At 35.0% G+C, this 24,884-nt stretch overlaps 2 protein-coding genes across 7 annotated transcripts in view; one reads left to right on the forward strand and one right to left on the reverse strand.

The window, feature by feature from the left end:
- Positions 1 to 12,245, reverse strand: part of LOC106165794 (protein diaphanous homolog 2) — a 30,911-nt gene extending 18,666 nt beyond the window's left edge. For 3 of the 6 annotated variants that reach the window (XM_087007709.1, XM_087007708.1, XM_087007706.1), the window contains exons 1-3: positions 11,902 to 12,244; positions 11,058 to 11,084; positions 4,373 to 4,549 (exon numbers count right to left, since the gene is read on the reverse strand). In XM_087007709.1, the coding sequence (XP_086863835.1) occupies positions 4,373 to 4,549; positions 11,058 to 11,084; positions 11,902 to 11,940 (243 nt within the window). In that variant the 5' untranslated portion in view covers positions 11,941 to 12,244. Of the gene's footprint in view, positions 1 to 4,372; positions 4,550 to 11,057; positions 11,085 to 11,901 lie in introns of all 6 variants that reach the window. The other 3 variants (XM_087007705.1, XM_087007704.1, XM_087007707.1) reach the window with 2 other exon arrangements.
- A 128-nt stretch (positions 12,246 to 12,373) lies between these two features.
- On the forward strand, positions 12,374 to 23,283 carry LOC106165795 (uncharacterized). The gene is made up of 13 exons (XM_087007714.1): positions 12,374 to 12,516; positions 13,441 to 13,522; positions 14,119 to 14,184; positions 15,252 to 15,412; positions 15,737 to 15,878; positions 16,054 to 16,165; positions 16,338 to 16,477; positions 16,766 to 16,961; positions 17,277 to 17,393; positions 17,651 to 18,825; positions 19,147 to 19,218; positions 19,620 to 19,745; positions 20,308 to 23,283. Exons 1-13 carry the CDS (start codon positions 12,485 to 12,487, stop codon positions 20,635 to 20,637), a joined length of 2,751 nt encoding a protein of 916 aa, XP_086863840.1. The 5' UTR covers positions 12,374 to 12,484; the 3' UTR covers positions 20,638 to 23,283.
- The last annotated feature ends 1,601 nt before the right edge of the window (positions 23,284 to 24,884 follow it).

The raw sequence follows: 24,884 nt of genomic DNA on the forward strand, positions 1-24,884 counted from the left end.
TGACATTTAGATAATAAAAAATATTAGGTAAAGATTCTTCAACTGAAAGCATATCCAATTCAGTAAATCTAAACAAAACTGATTAATCATATATACACAATCAAAAGTCCTAATAGGTAATATCTGAAAAAGATGACTTAGGAGCATGTTAGGTTCATGTTTTTTAAAAAAGGAATTTTGAATTTTTGATTTTATTATTATTATTATTTTTTTTTTTTTGGGGGGGGGGGGGGGGGGGGGGGGAGAGGGTGAAATCTTTGAGTAATTACCATAAATATGGCGTGCCAGCATACCTAGTACTCTGTTATCTTTCACCATAGTGGACAAATGTGACATCTGGCTGCCGCTTAACCAACATTTATACAGGTGCTGTACCTGTATAAATGTGTCTGTAAGGCCTGTGATGACACCATTAGACAAGATAGCATTGAATATATTGCATATAAACAAGTATAGATTTATTGTTTATTGAATTATTGAAATGGGTAATAATGACAGGAATAGTGCTTTTGTTCCATTGGATAATTATGAGTAATGTAGTTAAGGGGGAACTGGTCCTAAAATTGTTAAAAATAATAAATTCTACATGAACGAAGATGTAATTTTGAAATCGAAAATCTTTTGTCAATTCAAAAAATATGGTGCATGTATTTCATCCAATAGACATGAAAATCTTTGGTTGATAACACATACTGTTATAATGTATGTCATCTGCACAAGCTGTATTAGCAGTGCTAACACAAACATCGCTGTGATAATACGTCCTTGTGATTTATTCATGCTTACAGAGGCGATTTTCAAGGTTTTGCAATTGACAGTGTGCATTATTATTAATATGTCACTTATAAGTCAGCTGTATCACAGTTTTAAATGACAAAGCTGAGATGCCACAAGCAGGTGGTCTCAGGTCAAAAGATGACACATCCTGATAAAATACATTATGGTATTTGGGTGAAATACACCATGGTTATCGACTCAATACTTTACACAGAGAGATAACGTGAAATATACAGTACAGCTTTTAAAAAAATTTTGCTAAACAGTCTTGGAGTTTATCATAAATTTGCTTGCTTGGCAAAAGCATTTCCAGTATCTTTTCAGTCAATATTTCTGTACACCACCATATTTCTATGGCAAAGTAAAAAGCAAATCTTCATTTGCTGAGACCCATAAGAAGAGTCTTCTCTCCAGAAATAGAAGAGTTCTACAGAAACACATAAATCCAAGACAGCGTACAAATGGGTGCACGAAGACTGAGGCTTAACTATGGTATACATGATAAATTACAGAGGAGTATGTAAGCTAGGGGCAAGATCATATTATCACCATCAAAGACACAAGTATGAATCAACCATGTACCATTCTTACAGTGTAATACTGTGTGTTACACTAGTGTTGAGGCAGTTTATGGACAAAAGTAATGGTCATAACATGTTTAAGCCACAAAACCTTCTGATGAAGACAAAATATCATTTGGTCATTAAATATGCATGGTAGTCATTATACGCAGGCCTATATACAATTAAATATGATCAAACAGTTTCAGTTTGTTATTTCTAAAACAGGTGTGTCATTGACAGGAAAAGACGCTGATGGAATATTATGACAAATTGCCTTTTGTAACCTCGGCATCCTTGACCTAAATATTAAACTACACGACTGTAGCTGTTGGTTAGGTGTACTTTGAAGTTTCATAAGCATGCATCATAGTAATGAAAAAAATAAGTTCACGACCGAAGTGGGCTGAAAAATGGTTGCTGATCATTTTGCTAACTATGCTAGGACATTAATTTGCTCTACAATGCACCAGTTAGCACCAGTTTTGTTATTTTTATGTCTTCAAACTACTGAAAAAATATGCAGGTCTTATCCAATGAAAATAGGGGTAATCAAATATATACTACGAGCTAATCATAAAATACAAGGATGAGACAAGTCCTCACTGAAAAAGTAGACAAATTTGCCAGGGGTCAAGGGTATACGATTCACAAGAATGACCCAAATGACCCTGATAAAGTCGGAATTCCGACAAAAGTCGGAAAAGTCTCAAAGTTCCAAACTGGTTATTGCAGTAGTAAGTCTGGTCAAATATGTATAAAATGACCAAGAGGTCACAGTTGGTATGGTTAAACATGTATGTAAAGTCATCTCTTTGGCTTAAAGCTAGTGCATTCACTTGTGTAGACCACACAAACAGTGAATGTCATACAGGTAAAGGTGTGTGCTTTTGGTTTGCAGTCAACTGTTGTATCATCTGAACACTTAACATGCCCCTCCTTTTCCATGCGTCTGTTAAGTATTCCTTTGAGAATGGTAAACAAGGTAATTGAGCTTTTCTTATCTATGATTGTATACACATTATACCTATTTGGGGAAACATGGGGAATTTGGACAATTGAATATTATAACACTCTTGGCTCCAATATTTTTTCTCCTTAATTTATATTTTTATATAATAATAAAAAAAAACAATTGTTTTTTTTAGCCATGCATATATCTCTTCATGAATATGTACAAAGTTATTAAATTTTCCACAGCAATAAAGAGCAGGTCATGAAAATAGTTATAGCTGAAAGTCGTCCTGCCATCAACCCACATTATTCTATAGGTATTTATGGGCTTCTCAAGTGTTTTCCTCTCTATACAGATCCCCAGGTCTCTCACATATATCCTAGTGACAGTCTACAAGGCTTTTTACTGGTATGAGCTAAGTCACAAGAAACTGGTATTTTGACCAGGAAGATAAATATTAGGCCAAAGTGAGCACTAGTAGCTAAGTGCTACAGAAGGCACTTGGCAAATCACTGCTAAAAAAAAAAGGAATTCAGAGGTACTTAGCGTGTGTGTGTGTGTGTGTGTGTGTGTGTGTGTGTGTGTGTGTGAGAGAGAGAGAGAGAGAGAGTGTATGTGTGTGCATGTGATTGCATGTGGGTGTTTGAATGCCAAAACATTATTGTGGGCAGAGTGTTAATGTTCTGGGCATGGAGATCTACACACCTATGTAAAACACATAAATCAAAAACTTGACAAACTATGTTCATTCAAAATGAACATGTACTTGTTGGATACCTTCTTCTAGTTAAATGCCTATTAGCAACAGGTGATTGATATCGCAAGGACTTCAGCCTGACGTAAGGGTCACCAGCCGGTTAGTTTTCGACACCAGTTCCAAATGTCAGAGTGGACATTGTCCATTATGGGCCATTCACATAAGATACAAGTTAGATAGTGTCTGGAATCATCTAGTTGTTGGCTGAGCTAATGTGTTCACACACTGATGACAGTGTTGATTGCAATACATTATCAGGGATAAATAAGTTGATTACACAATGACACGCTGTGGTCAAATCACAATACGAGACAGAAACCGATTCCCAACATTATATTCAAACAACCTCTTATGAAGCCTCTGAAGTAGGTCTTGTGTGAATGAGTCCTAGATTTTTGTCTCACAAGTGCATACCTGTGAAAATGTTGACGCTAATGGAGGTGACAGGTGGATAGGGGTTGTTATTTACTGATACCAGACTGTCACCTGTATTAACTGCTGTGTACACTAGCTGGGGTGGATGTTTTCTATTTTAAAATAAACAGCCAATTAATAGTCTGACTGAGGCAGCTTATTTAGTAGCATGTCTTTAAAAGCAGACTATATGTGATTATAGTTCAAACTTTCTCCCCAATGGTGCTGAGATAGACAAAAGAGGGATAAGAATGGCTTGATATGATAAGACATTGGGGCAGATTGGATAAAATCTGTTGCAGGTGTAAAAGAAAATTTTTTGAGGATACAAGTCCCTTCAATAAATCAAGTAACACTTTTCACATCTCATAGAGGCCATGACAACTGCAGAATTGGGTGGGAGTATGGGTTGGACATCTCAAATAGTTCACAGATGAGTTGGAAGTAAAAATATTCTCCTCCCTTCATCAGGACATTTTGGGAAACAGTAAATTGCGGAAAGTTCAGAAGTTGCCTACTCTCTCTCTCTCTCACTACTCACACTTGCTTGCACACACATGCATACACAATTGTTTTAAATTATTTTCCAATTATCTTCAGACTTCATCTTTGGAACAGTTTACTTGAACTCAGGCTTATATTTTTCTGAGGCCTACTAGTTCAGGAGGCAAATGGGCTGTAAAAGTTAAACACACAGACTATGAAAGGCCGCATTCAGAACTGTGGTCAAACTAGTCTGTGTGTCAAAATGGCAACCCACTAAAAAGCTTGCTGTCTAATCTGCTAATAGACACTGAATAGATTCCCCCTGGAGAAGTATTCAAGTGGGTCGGCCATATCTGACCCTCAGACTAGTTAGTCCACTGTTCTGAATCTGGCCAAAGACTTTATCAGAGAACTGATCCTTACCAGCATCTGCTCGAACTTTTCATTGACCTCATCATCGGTGAGACTGTTGATCATTTGCTGCATGTACAGCAAGTCGCCATTGTCAGCGCCTAGTTCTCCAACATTTGGAGGCTTGTATGTGGCACCCTTGGATTTCTCTTTCTTCTCCTTATTGCGATAAGGATTGAACTTCTCCAGCTTGAATAGAAATAAATATAGAATTATGTATATATGACAAGTGATTATTTTAAAAAGTTTTAACTATCTACACGTTTCATCAATATCTATCTGTAAAACAAAGGATGAGGTACTCATTAATAAGATTTACTGCATTTTCGTCTAAATTCTGCAGACATGCCAATGGCCACAACTTAAAATATTTTTTACTTAAAGCATGCAATTTTCTATCATACACTAAAAATTGTATAAAAACACAGATCACCTGAAATTTAGGATAACAATGTCTAAATCAATCTAGCTTTTTCATCTTTACCCATGGTTTCCACTTGGGCATAATTTGGGCATCCCTGCTGGGAAAAACTGAACCCTATTTTCCAACACACTGTAACTTGTTGCAGAAAAAATCACCCCTGCCCCAGTTAAAACCCTAATGGAAACCTTGTTAAAGATATCTGATCACCCACTTTTACAAAAATAATAAACCGTTTGTTTTTTTAAATGTATATATTATATGTGTAAAACAGTAAAGCTGCTATATATATATATATATATATATATATATATATATATATATATATATATATCAAATAGATTATATAATGCTTCAAACAGAGGCAGCATTTAAACGAATAACAGTAAGCTTAACACACAAATATGTGTGGTCGTACAACAGCTAATATTTGGCTTCAATATATTATTAGCAATTTTCACGTCCAGACCTGCATAATATCTCAACGGTTAAGAAAGCCTATAACCACAATTAGTTCTCTGAAGCTGCACATAATATGTTACTTGATTCTCAAAACTACCACAAGGCAAGCAATTTTCAAAGCAGGTTTTCCTGAGTGAAAGCAGCTTTTTTCCCCCACTTTCAAACAAAGCCACACCCATTAGACTGTGCTCTAATTTTTCCTATCATCTATGTTTAACATCAAGTAAAACAGAGTCAAAGACTAATATAACTGCCTAAAATGGACTGCCACATAAACATACAACTTGAAATAGAGGATAAAAGTGCATTCGACAAGATACAAAAAAAAAAAAAAAAAAAAAAATCAAGCTATAAAAGATCACAATGAAACATTCTTCCTCATCTCTAATTAAAGAAAATACATCACCAAAGCCAAGGAGACACTTCTCCGCATCTTGAACATTGTAGTGAAATAAGGAACTATCTACAATCTTAAAACAACATCCTTGTCCTTGACAGACCAGCTCTTCTTACTACTAGTAAGTTAGCTCATGTCTCTGCTCTTTCTGCAAATTAAATTTTCTCTAAAAATGACTGGAAATTGCAGATAGTGATGAAGGAACTGTGTTAACCCAGAAAAGGGTTCTGTCCCTTGAGACATTATGCTTTCCCATAGGGTAATTACTTCTTAAATAAGAAATGAGCTATAAAATTCTTTAAAATAATGGTTTCTTGATAATACATATAAATGCTGGTTTAAATGTTCTGAAAAGTGAGTTGGCTTCCAAGTCAGAAATTGCATGATTTTCACAAGTAACAAAAAAGATAAAGTGAAATACTGGATTGAGTGAGGCATCTGAAATGATCAGGCAATTGCCGTAAATAGGTTTAGCTTTCAGAGGTGGCAGTAAGAAAATTAATACTTACTGTTTGTGTTTTATTTTTCAACTTCATTAAATTACAAGACTAAGGGCCCTGGATATGCTATTGTGCTGTTATTGTACTGTGTACTGTGGAGGCGAAACACGGGTGGAGTAATATTTCCCACTTCTTAAGACACTTGTCTTTAACAAGGCTAGAACAAGTGTTGTTAACAACTGATTGGTTTTAAGTTCTGATCATAACCACCTATAAACAGCCAAAATGTGGGTATATTGGGCTTACTCAAGTGCTACAAGTATAACTAATAGATATTAACCAAGTCAATGCTTTGAGCCAATAAACTGAGGAAAATATCACCAAATCACATTTTCTTCTGCGGGGAGTGAATAACATTTTGCAATCACTAGTACAAGTATGGCATTTCTAAAATCTGAATTCAAATCACACTCGACCTTTTATCCATCAGTGAACATCAATAGTCTCCTTAGTTGTCCTTAAAATAAGTCACTGCACAGAAAAAAATACTCCAATAATTGAGAGATCAATTAACTATTCAGCTTACAGTTACGTGTTCCTTCAGAGCATGTGGGAAGCATAATTTATTATTGATGTGATTATACATTGTTCATAGACGTCTTTAAAAGAAATCTATTTGTGTGTATTTAACAGTATGTGTGTGTGACATGCGGGTGTGAGAGGAAGTAAAAGAAAAAAAATTGACTCAAAGTTGAAAATTTTTCATGAATATGTGATGTTTATGTATATTTTACCTGCTGTATTTGAATCAATGTCTTATGATGTGTGTATGCTTGAGAGCTTATCCAAGTGCACGAGTATTCTTATGCAAGTGCCTACTACATTTTGAAGATACTGGCACTAATCACTGTTTATCAAGGCACTGAAATCTTTATCGAGAAATTACATTTGGTGCTGTATAAATGTGATTCTATATAAGGGTGTATGAGTTCATCAAAACACCCACCTCATGTGCATATCAATTTGCCGTATGTTAATGGACTGAAGGATGCCCAACTAATCACTACTACAAATGTTGCCAAAAAACAAAACACATAAACAGTTGCCAATGGGGAAAAAAGACATGAATACAAAAATACTCCACCATAATACAACCAGCTCAAGGGGAATTCTTCCACTGCAAAATAGCATGTATATCTGATCTGCCACTTTCGACACTAGTCAAAGTCAATGGCCAACCTAAACAGGCACCAAGCTAGTAAAATAGTTTAAATTTTATGTAATACTAGCCCACTTTTAGACCTTGATTGCCTGAAGGGCTAGGAACCTTAAAGTTTTTGGCATAGATTGCATCTGTAACACTCCAATTAGCAAGGAATAAGGACAAATTGTCATGAGCTTTCAATTTATTTCACTTTATCAATCAGTGCTGACTGTGAAACTATGGCAACTACTCCCTCAAAAAAAAAAAAAAAAAAAAAAAAAATCTGGGACAACAGGAGCAGGTCTGCCTGATAATGTTTGTTAATCCAGGCTGTTTTCTTTATCTTGTTGGCTTGTTGCCTGGTGATAAATACTGTAAAGTGAGGTTTCACTCTGCCTAACTGAATCATCTACTTCCTACACACACTGTCGACAAGTTGCAGGATACAGGTGCAGTTACACAAGGCCAATTCAGAACGATCAAATTGCAGAATTAGACTTAATTCATACAAGGTCCAGTTGGATTAGCATAAACATATTTTTTCAAAATGAGGGAGCATTCACAAAAGACCCAGCTACATTGGTCTGTTGTGTTTCTGAACAAGAATATTTTTGCACCAGGCCCAGCAAGACTGTTCTCACCATGTTGCAGGATGAGGCCACATTCACACAAGGCCCAGTTGGATTGTATGCACTCTATGGCTTCTACAGTGTTGTTCCATTAACTTAGGGCATAGAGGTCATCAATTCAATCATGATAAAGTTTACTCCCCCAGTTTGATTACAATAGAACTGTCACCTGTAAGAGAACTCATCTTTTAGACTTTATTTACACAATGAATCCTAAATCATTATTACCCAAGTGTTTCTGTACATCTAGTGGCTTGACAAACTAACCTTTAAAGCACACAAAATCTTATCTATTCTTTCAGTATCTTTAAAGGGGTATGTAAGAAATGTGGCACTTATGTGATATGGGCTGTGGCTGAGAGACCCTCTCCCCTCCCTCCTAACCTTTTCTGTCTACAAAAGGTTAGACAGTCAGGTAAGGTGAATCCTATAACATTGCAGAAGCCATCACTACCTTGTAGTTGCTTGCCAAAAATAGTTGTTTGGCTGCCATAACCCCCTCCTATTTTTTAATATTCCTCTTACCATGCCACAGACTGAACATATATTGAAATACAAAGAGTGCTCGACTGAATTCCAACTTTTTCTAGAAGAATTTAGTCTTATTGCAATATTATTTCAGCCAAATATCTGAATAATTTTAGCCAAACTGATACATCTCACTACAATGGCATTATTTTACATTCTGCATCTATGTAGACAGATTGCTAGATGCAATTTATATTTTTTACCATCAGATTTTTGAGAAACATGTTTAGCACCTTGCTAAAATTAAAAATGTTTAATCTCTTCCATAGGTATATATATATTCATAGCAACCTTTCCTTTGTAGATAGTCATCAGTTTAAGAAGTGCCAAGCTGTCATATTAATGACCACTATCCCAACTAATATTTGAGTTTCCATTTCTATGTTAATGTGGCAGTCTTTTCATTAATCCATTGCTTTTGACATTATACATTTATGTTACATGTTAAAACCACTGAACATATTTTTGGTGATCAACGCCACATGCATCAATCCTCATCATAACTTAAGACTATAATAAATGATTGTAGAACTTCTAATCAATAATAACAGGAAGAATAGTTATAACCTATTCTGACACATCACACTTCAAATGTAGAGTATAGGAATGTTGTTTACATGTTTCAAATAAAAATTGAATCAAATCAGACCAAAATTAAGCTTAAACTAGGGGCTATTTCAAAACTATTTAGTATTAGTTTTCACTTTGCTACTTATTTTGGGAAGACTGCAGACTAGAAAGTTCTAATGAACAGACAGTTTTCTGGTCAGTGTTTCGGGAGAAGAAATACCGAACTGATACAAGGAGCAATTACAAAAGGACCTCTGTGGATATAATATAAATCATGGCCACAATGTGTTTAATGTGACAGTTATTGCATGTTTCCCCTTGTTCATATAGGAAAAGCAATATTTCAGCAACTTCTAATAAATACAATGTTCTTAACACTGTTGGCTTTTATAGCCTATCAAAAATGACATTTCATAATTCATGTAGTAATATTATACAATATTTTGCTGCCAAAAAAAGTCTTACCTGAGCTTTCCGCTTGAAAGACTGATAGAATAACCGAGGCATTTTTAACTCGCCTTCACCATCCACTGCTTTACTTTAATATCCCAATAAATTTCAAATTCAACCAATATTTCAGTGTCCAGTATACACATTCCATTGCCTTATTTCAAAAACAGCACAGTGAGTTTTCTTACAATAGTTTCAGCATACTGTGTATGTTCATGTCTCCAAAAGTGGGACATATTAGACACCAAGTCATACATTACTGATCAGGTGTCCTATGAGTAATTAATACCAGTGGCAGGTAATGAATACAAATGCTGGGTGTGAGTGTGCAGGACAACTGGAACCACTGCTATCTGTCTGACTCATCAAAACAGAAGATCAGATTGAACGTGTTCAGTAAACTGGTATGCCACCCCTGCATTCTACTATCTTGTATAATACTGAATGAATTTTATCAGTTGCATGCTTTAATATCTAGCGCATATTATTTAATATCACATAAAAGGTGTATTTTTCTTGTATTCTTACATTTCAATTAAAAATGTGCTTGGCACAAACCATGCTGGAAAAAAATCAACGATTTGTAAACAAGTGAAAATTCATTGTCTACACAAACTTGGATTCAAGCAACACAGAAAATCTAGATTTCAAAACAATACATGCTGCATTATGAACATTTACTAAAATCTCTGTAGGAAAATCCAGCACTGAAAAACCTCTGTGCACATTCAGGAGAGGATTATAGACAACAACTATACTCAAATCAGTTTTTTAAAAGCTCTTACTACAGGAAGCAGATTCATTGCATCCTTCCTCAGTTTGCAATCACTCTATCATTCCCTTAGTTTGCCAATCAGCAAAATGAGCACCAGACAAAATCAAGGAGGGAGTACATGAGGAAGGAAATTGCAACCAATTCAAGTGTCAGGTTTTAAAATTAGGACTAAAACAATATTTGTTAAAATAGGTCTGAACAAGCCTGATGCTTTTAGCAGCAAAATCGTTTTTTTACAAGCAATGAATCTGCAAACTGTGATTTTTATGGATCCTAAAATATACCGTGTCAGTTTTGACAGAGCTGAATACAAACAAGGATGTCACCTATCGTCACACATGCCTACTGAGGATTACGTACATTTACATAACAACTGGAACCAAGCCACAGTGATTTATGAAAGTGGACAAACTAGTACTAATATACATTTACATTTGGCTTACTGGTACGATCCTGTTGCGAACTTGTGAATTAAAAGAATAAATTGACTGACTTAATACATTACTAATTTTGAGAGCAGGAAAAGCAAACAGAAGTATTTATAATATCCTTCTTGGTTCGTATCTTTATAGACAATGGCTGAGAACCAAAATCAGCAGAGAACCAGGATCGAACCAGATTTTTTGGCCAAGTGTAAACACATCATATACTGCATACTCAATAAGGTGAGGTCACAAAGAGGTACAAAAATTGCTGCTGGATATAAGGTAAACATTCTGAAAAATAAGCATGTTTAGTACACTGATACATATACTACAAGAGGCAACAACACCAATAAGCACAATACTAGTAAAGTTGAGATACCATGCCCTCGCACTTACCATTGCTGCCGTTTTACCCATATCAAACTGTAAAACAGTTCACACATGTTCACAATGATAGGCATTTTTGCAGACATTTATTCAAATAATGAAATAAACCCAAGCTTCCTGAAATAATTTACATGTGAAACTTAATGTTGTCTATGTTATGAACTGACTTCATCACATCTTAAGATTAATTATGCTAACAGTAATTCCTTACAAATTAAGTATTATTCACTTTAAATAGCTACAGTAAATTAATGATATCAATATCTTTTCACTCAAAGTGATCTGACATCCTCCTACAATAAATGCTATAACCAGAAATCTAATATCAATTATATTTTGTTCAACCCCCCCCCCCCCCCCCCCACACACACACACACACACACTTTTTCATATCCGAAAATTTGGTCAAGTACTTCTAAGTAATCAAACTGAAATGCTGATGTCCAATCTGTAAAACATTTGTTCAAAAACAAAGTAATATTTTCTTTCTTAAGCATTCATTTTTATGACTTAGAACAATAACTGACCATCTCACTTTAAAAGTACTGGGCCCTGCAATGCGCTTTCGAGATACGGGGCCCTGGTAAACTTAAGTTCAATATATTGCCAATGGCTAAATTGTCAAAGATGATAAGCACCAGAGTAAAGATACATTTTGTGTGCACGTGTTGTGTATGCATGTGTGTGCATGAGAGAGAGACAGAAATTGGGTCAATGACAGAAATTTACTTTTATGACTCATCGCCCAAAACTAGAATCGGTCGCACTGTTTATTTCATTCAAAAATAAAGCAACGTTAGATCTTACGTAAAAAGTAAAGTATGTTTTCAAACGTATTTGATAATATACTTACAAAGCTACTCCGCTTCTCTCTGTCTTTTCTATAATCCATCTTGTCAATGTGAATTAGACCTTATTGTTGATATTTCAACAGTAGTTTTGTCTAAGACAGTGCCACTGCAGGCGACTGTTATTTTTCAATGATCAGCAGGTGTGGTCGGCAATCTTACTTTTCCCGCTCGCTGATCTCAAAATATATTCAACTGTACAAAATAATTTTACAGTCTCGAGGGTCACAATATGTGTCTTCCACAAAATCATACCCAAACACAAGAAAAGTTCAAATTTGTGTAAACGTCCGCTTCGAACTTCCAGTATTCCGCCATGTTTGATTTTACACCCAAAATAATCTAGCCAATCAGAAAAGTTTTAACATATCCTCAACTTCCTGTCACATGCAGAAAGAAATATGCTGTTTGTTCTTTTCTTTTGGATCAATTAAAGTAAAAGATTGCTGTAAGCAAAGCACTAAGCAATTTGAACCCAATTAATGCGCCTGCTTGCTATGATACTGACATAAAAAATAAATTTTAAGCAAAGTTCTCGGTGTTTTAATTTCAGAAGCCAATCAAAACCTTTGTAACAATTTCTCCATCATGGCGGATGCTGAGTTGAAGAAGCGTGGTTGGTGGGTATCAAAATGCCATTGAATTAATTGATCGTATGCATTATTTTCTGATAAAATTTAGTAGCAGTTTAGGTTTGCTATAGAGATTGTATCTGGAAAGAATTGAGATACACAATGTAATTTTCATGGAGAATTCACACTTAAGTAGCGGTGTGACTGTCACAGATCCCCGTCACCGTTGGCATGTCATTATTCTTCTTTCACATTTCCTACTTTGAGTTTGACTAATATTATAAACCCCACATCAATCCTCTATGCCCTAACTGCAATACACTGAGCCTGTTTGTTAGAAATATGACGAAGATAAATGAAAAAGCCCACTTGACTCGCTAAAATTTTAATGCGAATTAGTCTGTCAACTTGTCATTTGGGTCAGCTGATTATGTTCCCAAATCTAGATCAAGGTTGTTTAGAAGCAACAGTCTCTGCGTCATGCATTTATATAATTTCATCATTCTGATGATTTGTGGTTTATTAGCCTCTCAATGAAATGGATAAACACAAGCAAATGCTTTTCTCAACAGTTTCCACCTTGGGTAAATATATAATTTAGTTAAATGCAGCTTGCCATGTCCAACATTTGTCACTTGATGCTGGGCACAAAGGTGCCTATGAGTCAACTTTGCCTTTGAATCAAATGTTTAGCATATGCAGAGTTGCATCTCTTCCACCTTTCTCTTTTGCGCTCCTTACAGCCCATTCAGCGAATGTTTAAATCCTTGCATGGCACTAATATTAGTGTCTGTCAAATTGTAGTAATTGAAACGTAGCTTGTATTTGAATTGTAGTTCACTCATGAATGACAAGGAAAGCATGCTTGTCTTCAGTCTTGACATGTGTACATATATAGTAGAGGATATATGCATTCGTTCCTTTTCTTAAAAAATGCAACTACTTGAAAATAACTGTGTTGAATCTTTGTAGGTATTTGTCACCAGAAGGTATAGAGGAATGCACAGAGGATGGGAGGAGTGGTGCTGATGATATCATCAAAATTGCAATGGATGTAAGTAGTTTAATGGTATAGGACTGTGTATACCATGGCTTATATCTTACGCTGTTTCAAAAAGACTTAATCTTCTCAAAAGTGAAGCAGAGTTGAACAATAAATGATTATTCTCATTTTTTATTGCTTTGTTATACAGTAAGAATTGCAGATAATATGTTGAAATTTTTTGAAATTATGTGAAAGCAAAAGTATATTTATAATTTACAATTGTTTTGTTGTATAATTTGTTACTTTATTGATTAATGTCAATGACCTCTAAGATAACATCAATAGTTGCAACAATGCCAGTATTCAACACTGTTGTCTAATTGATAATTTGTTTCCTTTTTTTTCTGATTGCTCAGAAAATAAGTGAAAATAACATTGGTCAATATTATGTTTGTAATCTATGTCATATATTATTTAGACCTCAAATCCACAAATATAAGATTATAAACTTTGCTGATTATTCAATGTACTGATTTATTTGCCACATAAGAAAGATGTAAATAAGTTTGTTATTTATTTATTTATTTACATAATGCTTGTTTTAACCTATTTTGTAATAGTTTAGCATCTCATAGAAAATAATGCTAGCTTTTATCTTATTGCAGACTGATATGAAACAGATTGGCCAGAAAGTTATTCCTGAAGAAATCAATAGAGGAAAACTACAGTCGGTGTGTAGAGAATAAGATTAAACCAAAATCTATTTATTTCACATAGTAGTTTCATTGTGTTTTTATGCAAAATTCATGTTACTATTGTTGTGTCAAATAAGCCTTATGTAAGTTTATGCTGGTAAGCGAGCAACGTGTTTATACGGTTGTTAATTAGTATGAAAACCAGACTTCTCAGTTAATGTAGAGAACTATTGAACAGCAGAATTATTTAAAGTTATTTAACCATTCTATAGAATGTTGCGTTTTTTTTTTTATGGGGGGGAGCCCTGTCACCAATTTCTTACTTGCAACATCTTGACACCCTCCACCTTGGCCACTCCATCTCATTGCCACCCCTTCTCAGTGCAACTTGCTCATTACCTGGAATTAAGGGCGTTACACAATGAATCGTGGATAATTGAAACATTTGGCACTGATTATAAGCATGTGATAGTGATGTGGGATGGAATAGGATTTTTAGCCTACTGTTAAACAGTAGCTGTATTCAAATGGATTTTTTATGTTAAAAGTATTTAAACAGGAAGCTTCTACTTAATTCTAAACCTACAGGTGTATATCATTACAAAATAAGAACATTGCTGGAGCTATACAGGTACATAGACAAGAATTGTCAATCCACACAGCCATCAGCATAACACATGTTCGAAATATTGCTGATGTTTGAAGCAGTAGCCACATTTTGATGTACTTGGGTGTACATGTGTAACATGTACACATACTTGTTGCCTATTTTGAAATATGATATATCTTGTTTGGTAATGGAATAAAATGATCAGTCATTGATGTATATTATGACATTTTTGTTACCATAAACAAAACTGCAGAGTGGTCCAGTGATAATAGAAAGTAGGCAAGAACTAAATAGCAGGTACAGTGCCAACAGAGCCCATTTTTGTTTAGGAACCTATTCAAATGTTACTACTCTGAGGAAAATTATCCTTGCTCTCTGACAATGGAAAAAATGGATGTTTGTCCTGGTTACTTGAAATAGTTGTGGTCTCCTTAACTCAAGTGTTTGACAGTTGTGTGGTATGTGTTTTATATTCATTTTTTTTTCATTTCAGTGGGATGGTCCAATTGTGTTACAAGTCCATAAAATAAGAAACGTTACTGCTCCTAAAGACAACGAAGAATCAAACGTAGCACCCCGTATGCTGAAGATCACATTCACAGATGGCTGTGCCATGTGCAATGGACTTGAAGTGGAAACTCTTAAAGATATAAGGTTTGTCATAGATATGACCAGTAGTGCCCCCTGATGGTGATGCAGTACATATATTGTAGGTTCATGTTGCCATTTTGAAGTGTTTCATGTTTAAATTACAAAATTTAGTAAAAAAAAAAAATACATCAGCTCCAAAGGTTATGCAGAGCATTATGTTTGTTTCTAGGTCATGTCAACCTTTCTTTTTAAATTATGTGCATCAAAGACCACTAATTTATTAAAAGATAATTCTTACATCACACAACAACTTGTTGCCTTATCTATAATTGTCTTTAGTTCACAGTAATATACAGCAGAAGAATATGAAAGATGTTCTTATTTTAGCCTTAATACTCCTCCTGGAACCAAAGTAAAACTGACTGGCAAGCTGACCATTAATAGTGGCTTTCTGCAGCTGACAAACAGTAATATTAAGTGCCTGGGGGGACGCGTGGAGAGGCTGGTAGAAAACTGGGAACTTAAAAAAGTAAGATCATCACAATAAAAAATTGGGAACTTAGAAAGGTAGTGAATCTCTCTTAGGGACTTATGTTTGAATTTTTTATAATTGAAGAAATTGGCTTTGGAAAAGGTTGATGTTTTTTTTTTTTCTTTTTTGTCATTTTTTCAATCATTTTACTTCAAATTGTTCTTGTTTTCAGTCTCTTGCAGTCCAATCTCGCAGGAGAGGAGGGGGAGAGGATGGACCACCTGCTTTCGTGCCCTTTGGTCACAAATTACATGACACAACACAGAATGGACCTAGATCAAGAGGTTTGTTGGGAACTATGACGAAAGGGAATGGAGTTGTTTTGATAGAATATTCTTATGAAGAATAATGGAAATTATATGTGTTAAGTTGTTCAGTAGCTTGAAGCAGGATCTATACAGACTCCTATAATAACCAAGTCAGATTTTCAATAAAGTAAGTGTTATTGCTTTCCAGAAACATTTAAGTCTTTAGAATCCAGTAAAGAAGAAAAGAAGGAAGGGGATGGAGAGTTTGAACAGCAGCGACAAGCAGCTTTGGCAGAAGCCATTCAGGCTAAAGAAGATGGAAAGGGGAAAACATTTGGAGGGAAACAGGTGAGTTTGGTGACATTTGTTTGCATTATGGGATCATTTAAATCGTTTCTTGTTTTAACTGAGAGAAAGGGATAGAGATGCAACATAGTAAAGTTTTCAGAATAAGTCTTCGTAAGAACAAAAACTTGAGATTAAATCAACCTATTTTCATTAGTTAAATTTAATTTTGAAAAAAATAAATAAATAAAAAGAAGGATCTCTCTGTCGCCAAGATTACAATTGGACTAATTTCCTTTTCTGTCATTTAAATGCAACTACACGTACCTGGTGTTACTTTGTCCGATTCAGATTCAAGACAAAGACATTGCAAAGATTGTAGAAATGGGCTTCACGCCAGACCAGGCTACCAATGCCCTGCGCCAGACAAACAGTAACCTAGAAGAAGCTATAGCCTCCCTAGTCATCAGCCCTGGCTCTGGCTACAGAGGGGGTGGTAGAGGGGGCAGGGGAGGGTTTGGCAGAGGGGGGCGAGAGGACAGAGGAGGTGGGTTGTTATGGCAGTGATTAGTTTGTACATTGTATATCCACATTTCGATGACATTTGTTTCGTATGCCTTAGACTATGATATGTGGTTTATAATCTATCACACTCAGGTTGAATCAGTAAGTAATAACAAACATCATTTTAGTGGCTCATTGCATCATATTTGATAAACAATTATTATTTGCATAAAGTTTTGATGTGTAAAATATAGATATCTAGGGAGGAAAACTGGAATGAGTTCTCATTAGTGCTCTTTTATACGTATTTGGGATAGCTACAAAAAGTTATTGATCTGACAATGACTTGATTCTTTAGTTGGACGGGGCCGAGGCCGTGGTAAAGAAGAGGAGTTTGAGCAAGGATCTTCCCGTCCATCTGCACCTGCCACGCTATTTGACTTTATTCTAAACAAAGCTGGGCCAATAAAAGAAGGTGAGATATGCCCACAGTGTTTTCTGGATTGCTTGCCCAGACCTCATTTTTTCTTTGAATTCAAGAGTGAGGAACGAATATTTTGATTTTACCAGATTTCTGGAAAGGAAACTTGGTGCAATGAATTCTTAATTTTCATTTTTTATAAGTCTGTGAATGGGTAAATGACTCTTCTGAATGTAGTCATCAGCTTGTGATGTAGGCCAGATAAATAATTTAGAAGATTTGATTAAAATGTGTTCGAAATAATATTCCAGATGCTAAAGAGAAAGACGACAAGCCCACAAAGGAAGGAGGAGGGGACAACCAGGCCAGTAACAAACCTCCCCCGCCCACTGCTGCCCAGAAGCAGGACAGAATAAAAAACTTACCTCCCAGGTTACAGAATAAATTGCTGAATGAGCAGAAAGCTGCTGATCCCCGTGTGGGCCAGTACAGCGGCCCCACACCCAGGGAGAGTTACCAGGCCTCCACCAGTTATAAGGGGCAAGCCGCCCAGCGAGGAGGGGGCGGAGGGGAAAGGCCGTCACAACGATCTCAGAATCAGGACTCCCGAAGGTTGAAAAATGACTACCAGAATGGGTCCTACCATAACGAGTGGAATCAAAACAGAAAAGACTATGGTTATCAAAATTATGATGGCTATCATCATAACGAGTCAGCTGGAAACTGGAATGCCAATCAGCAAAATGGTGGTTATTATAATAGTAATAGGAGAAATGATCATTATTACCAAGGAGGGCGTGGGCGAGGTGGGGGAAGAGGATATGGTGGGGATTACGGTCGAGGGGGTGATGATTACCGAGGCGGGAGGCATGGGTCTGGGAGCTCCAGGGGCCCTGTGAAACAAAAACAGTTATATGATCCCAAAACGGATCAGTATGTGCCTCCTGAGCACCAGCAGGCTCCACCCAATCAATATCAGCAGCAAGACCCCAACAAGCTGCATGGAGGCTCTCAGTACCGCAACCGGGGTGGTGGTGGCCCCCAGGGACATCAACAAGGCCAGATGCAATATATGGAAAACTACCAACAAGACGGAGGCGCGGGAAACCGGTCACAAAAAGGGAATCGGAAAAACAGACAGCAACAGCAGCAGCAACAAGATCAGTATCTCCTTCAACAGCAACTTGTACAACAGGACGGACAGCATCAACAGCATCAGCATGAACAACAACAACAGCAACCCCAGCAGCAACAAATGCAGGCTCAAACTCCACAGTCATATGGCCAGCAGACGTTCATCCCTGGACCAGCAATCTATCAGACACAAAATGGGCAGACGTTCCAGACGTTTGCGGCAACCCAGCAGCCATATTATCATCCTGCTCAGACCCAGCAGGGCCAGATGGCAGCAGCAGCATTCCAGGTGGCCCAGGTCAACCAGCAGGGACAGATCGTGTTCCCTGCACAACAACCACAACAGCCACAGGTAACATGAAAATTATCACTCTGCCAAGGAAAGAAATCTGGTTTTTATGTGTTGGTGGTCTATTTGTTAGTGGACCAAAAAACTTAAAATTAATGTACTCGTAAATTTTGAAGAAAATTTCAGCATGCTATTAATTGGGAGGGAAATGAGTAGTTATGATTTCAACTTAATCCATGTCTCTTTCTACTTCAAAAAAGGATTTTTGTTTCTGTTACCCTTGTAGTAATTGCGCAGCAATTTGTTTAGATATGCTTACATGCTAATGAAATATCATGCTGCTTAAGTTTCAAAGTATTTGCAATTTTTTTCATTCAATTGTAGATGAACTCTGCAGAAGCACAGCAGTGGAATGAAGGTGATGTTTGCATAGCCAAATTTTGGGAAGACCAACAGGTGAGATGAACTAGAAATTAAAATCAGTAATGTGTATACTTTTATACACAACATACATATGGCATTTCTGCACTTCTAAGTAAATGAAATTAATTGTTATATCTTTAAATGATGCTGTATGAGCAGCTCAGATTATGAATCGCAGCTCAAACAAATTATTTCACTGCATCTAGCTGTAATTTTTTTAATGAAGATCTGTGACAGTATCCTTTTTTTTTTTATGTAAATGACCTCTCATACAAGTCTATTAAAACTGGTTTCACCCAGTTGTGGATTGTTGTCTTCTGTCCTGCTGTCAAATCATTGCCATAGAAATGGGGATAGATATGTTTTAGGGCTTCATATTACAAGTTGCATCTATTATTCCATCATACAGTATTCCATCTTGTTATTTATTTCAGTGGTACAAAGCTGTTGTAATAGGCGTGAATCTACAGAGTCAGATCAGTCGAGTCACATTTGTGGACTATGGAAACAATGAAGATGTGCCATTTTCAGATATGTTTCAGATTCCAAAAGATGTGTGGGTAAGTAGATACAGAAATACATGGATTTTTTTTTCCCTTTATGTGTTAGCTGGATATAGTAAGAGATGTAGGTTTCCCCCCCATGGAAGTAAAGGAATTGATGGAGATTTCCACTCCTTAAACCTTGTCTGTTTCAGTACCTGACATGCTGAATTTATTATTGGAATATTTCACAGTTTTGAAGGATGTCAGTTTCGTGGATAAGCTATTTCTTTAGTAGTAATAATGTCCAATGTTGGTGATTACATGGATTTAGTTTTTTCATGTTTGATGAATCTTATGAAAATTATATAGTCTTCTTCAAATCATATGAGTTAATGTAGTTTACATGGATTGTCGCTCATTGTATTTTCTGTTTTGCATATAAGTTAATAGATTTATATTTATATTTGGAAAATGAGACCATCAAGGTGTTGGTCTTTATATATATATATATATATATATATATATATATATATATATATATATATATATATATATATATATATATATATATATATATATATATATATGTGGTGATCTTTTTACACTTATCATGAAGTTTTATTGGTATTTGCTGCAGGATTCCACAGGGCCAGGGCCGGTGCAAATCCAAATAGCCTTTCCTACTCAGCAGACGTATGCCACAGCCCCTCCCCAGGCTGCCGGTGTCCAAGGACTGCTCCCTGCTCCCCAAGGCTTTACTGCAGAGCAGCTGATTCAGGGAGGGTTTGTTAATACGATGGAGTTCAGGCGCGGAGGAGGCGGAACCATGTACACACAGCAACAACAACAACAACAGCAACAGCAACAACAAACACAAGAAATGCAGCATTCTCGACAAGATAGGTCACGGCAACAATCACAGCGGCCACAGCAACAGATGTACCAACCCCCACATGCCAGGACTTGAGCCTTATTGTATTTAACTATTCCTATCTGCTTGGATTAATATTATGTTAGTTGTTTTTTCAAAAGTTTTCTCTTCCTAAAGAAATACAAGTCTTTATAATCAGGATTTTCAAATGAAAAGTTGGTAGTTTGTCTGTAAGCTGATATACTTATTATATCAATATAAAGATGTTTTACTTCTGTCTTTAAGAAAAAATATAAATCCTTTATTCTTTTTCAGTTATACTACGAAATTAAACATACTTGATAGTTCAGAGTTGATATTTGCCCCACTTTTCCTGGATATATCAGGAAGTAAATCAGATGTAATTAAAAGATAGGTTTAGATTTAGATATTGTGACCCAACTAACTTTTCCGTACATGCAATTATCAGGCTATCCCATAGAAAAATTGATGCTTGTTTTGAGAAATACTGAAAAGAATGGCAGAGTTTTGATAGAATGGCAGGTGTAGACTCAACAGGATATGCTGTCACAATTAGAACATCCATGATATTTTGAGGCATTGAGCAGTTTCGAGGCACGTGCGATAATGCAAAAACCGTAAATCTTACCATTGAGAGAGAAAGTTAAGTAGGACTTGAAGTATCTAACACAAATAAAGAGCTGATCTTTATTTAATGTACTCTGATAATCTTGCCTGGGTTTTTAATTATTATTATTATTTTTTCAAAAAGCATTTCTCTTTACATAAATAGTATATTAATAGTTGATGGCCCAAAATATTTTCTAACAAATACTGATCCTACCTCGTTGACATAACTTCTTTTTCATCTATTATGGTAACTTGCATATAGGTGACTTGAATGTTAACTATTGGCTTTGGATGTTGTAATGTGGCTTCAAGAATACCTGTCCCACTCATGAATTCAAATTGATTTTTTTGTGTGTGTTTTTAATCATAGAAAAATTAGATTTTCAAATTGACTAATGCCCCCTTCCCCCAAGCTGAAGAAGGGGATAAACTTAACTTGGATTTTCTTTTTTTATGTCTGTTGTCACTCTTATTCAGTCAATCTGTATTATTTCAAATCAATTTAAATTACTTGTAGTTGTGTCCTTTGGTGTTATTAACTTGAATTTTATTTTTTTTATTTGTGAATTTAAAATACTTATTAGTACTTTTTCTGAGGTCATTTATGTTAACTTGGAAAAAATCGGAACTTGATGAGTCAGAATAAGTTGAAAATATGTACTCTGGATCAGACTAAGCATAATTACTTGTTTGTTTGTGTTTCAATCAAGGCATTGCGCCATAGAAACTTAATCTTTTAAATAAAGATGTATCATGAGTAGTTTTTTTTTTTCAAGTATACCAAGTTCTTAATATGAAGAAAAAGAAATTTTGAAAGTGGAATTCTTTCCCTTATTTACCTGACATTTTGTGTTTGTGTTTTTTAGCTTAAAAAGGTTTTATTTCTTTGCATGTTTCATTTAATTAACTAATTTTTTGTTGTCACATCTAGTTATTCAAGATTTTTCAAGAGTTCTGCATAAGACTTCAAATCTTTATTCAGTTTTTGGCTTAATTATTTCATATTGTACTTAATGTTATTATTGATATTGATAAGTAAGATTACAAATATTTCAGTTACACATGGTTATGTTATTCTACTATACTAATATACAGGATTATAATTTTTCCATTTGAATTTAAGATCCTAGGCCTAGGTTGGTTGTAAATTAGAATAATTTGATATATCAACTCAATACATTATAATTATTTAGTGACAGTGATGTATTCATCTGAAGAATAGTTTAATATTTATTGGAAAATCCAAACAGTAGCTGAAATTCTAAGCTGGATATATTCTAAGTTGGAAATTATTTATTATTTCTTAATTAATTAATTATTTTTAATTTATTTATTGCAGTTGGAAGTTTATTGATAAATAATTATTCAGCTGTTATGAATGAGTTTTAATTAATCTTTTTGTGGAGAAGTATAATATAAGCAATAAACATTGTAAAGTTTAGAAATGTGCTGTAAAGGAAAACCAATTATTATAAATAATGGTGATAATAATTATTATTATAACAAGTATGTTTTGTAAATTGTAATTAATGTACAGTTATGTATGTAGCATGCTTTTCACTTTGCTTTATTTTTGCTATACAGCTTATATGATGGGAGTAATTATTTTTTACTGAAAGGTATAAAGTGTACGGATCCTGCTGGATGTAGTGGTAGTTAAAACATTTATGGTTGTTGTTTGACTTGCTTTGTTGGAATGCCATATTTAAGTTCCTTTACACTTTTTATTCACTTCAGAGTTCGGCTGAAGCTTTGACTTGTCTTGCTGTGGTTCAATCACAAAATAAAAGTTCATTTATACATGGGCTTTACCACATTTATGTTAAGTGACAGTCGTCATTTGAGTAGTTGAATTCTGAAAAGGAATTGGGGATTGAATATTACTTGTCTTGTGGTTTATCAGCTTATCAGGGCGGTTGTGTAGGTTTAGATTTTGACACAGGCCGCAGTTATAAGTCTATGTTAAAGCTTTAAATTAAGATTGAAGTTTTTTTTTTCTCTTGATCCCAGTGATTTCTGTAAAAATGGCACAAATTTGCGCTGTATATCAAATGACATACTGCATGGTGTGTTGGTTACCAACAGTGACTAATAAAATTGTTAAGAAATTTAGGTTTTCTCATGGGTTCTTTTTGAAATCTAGTTTTACTAGACAAATGAGAAATGCAATGCGGCTAACATTTTTTTAGTGAAAGAAAAGCCTAGAAATTAAGGGTTGGGGATGACGTGTGATCACCTCCTAGTTTCATAGGAATGCTGATTTAAGAAATGTTTCAGTGCTCTGTAAAGCTAAAGTTGCATTTGATTCATATTTCATAATTTATCAAAGCGGACTGTGTTGAAAAGCCAATAGTACATCAAAATTTTTGCATTTTTTGGGGGAAAAGAACACTTATCTATTTAACTAATGCTATACTTCTTGAAGGACAACTTTCCTATTAAATAAGTTGCATAAACTGTTAAAATTAAACGATATAAACACCAAAAGACAACTGATACAAAAATTTATTTTCACTATGTTTTACAAAAACATTTGTACAATGTATGTGCTAGGGCAAAAATATATTCGGCTAAACTATCATTTCCACATTTCATGAACTCTTTGGTGTTCAACATAATGGTGTACTTGAACTATGACTTAGCATATTGAACAGCTTAGAACTAAATATTACATATTTCACTAAAAATGGTCATAAAACCCCTAATTTGTAATATGCAATACAATTTGTTTTGGAAAAATAACTTGTGCATCTTAAACTATGCAACTGAAATCACACTGGTACCACTAGGTAATACAAAACGTAATTTGGCTTGTAATAAAATTATATGTTATAAATCATTGCAGCTTACATTTTTATATTCTGTGCAATCAAAATTTGATATGGTTGTTTATTGGTTACAAGGATTATAATGAAATAATTGTAATTAAAACAAACCTGTCTTACAAAATTTACCTTAAATTTAATAATAGGCTTTAAATCCACTGAATAATGTAGATCAGCAACTGATTGAGATAATCAAAACATTAACATTATGGCAATATCAAACCAAATTTTGAATCTTTTTAGAACAGAGTAACATCATATATTTTTCCTTAACTATAAACTACGTTACTTATTAATGCCACTGTGATTCCACAGCTTGATTTGGCAGAGAACTAACAAACTATGCATTTTTCTCAACTTAGCACATCTACACACACTTGACCATTTATTGTGTAAAACTCTTCTTCACCACTTGTGACACAAATAAAAACTACTACTTTCAGATGCACTATTCCTAAACACCGGTTACCAGTACCTACACTTGAATTGCACCCCGATTCTGTTTGGCGCCATTATGCTCTCTGAGCACTTGCACACAGCGGCCAAACAACTCTGAACTGAAACCATAACATTAGGTATTTTAATGACTGCTAGTCATGCAACTTACTTTGTCACAGTCAGATTATCTACTCCAAAGTCTTTAATGGGCAAATGTGTAATGAACTATACATTTTATAACAAAAGTGTATTGTATATTCAAAAGCAAATTTTAATGTTTGTTGTAATACACTTGAAATAGAAAATGCAGATGAACAGAGTTCACTGAAAGAAAAATGTTTGAAAAAAAAAAAAAAAAAAAAAAAAAAAAAAAAAAAAAAAACATCCTCTGTGCATTTTTATTGTTTTCCATTTGTTTTATGCTATCCCCTTACCTGACTGTTTACAGGA

Source organism: Lingula anatina, chromosome 3, assembly GCF_051362555.1.
Source record: "Lingula anatina isolate TDL-2025a chromosome 3, LinAna3.0, whole genome shotgun sequence".
Classification (NCBI taxonomy): domain Eukaryota; kingdom Metazoa; phylum Brachiopoda; class Lingulata; order Lingulida; family Lingulidae; genus Lingula; species Lingula anatina.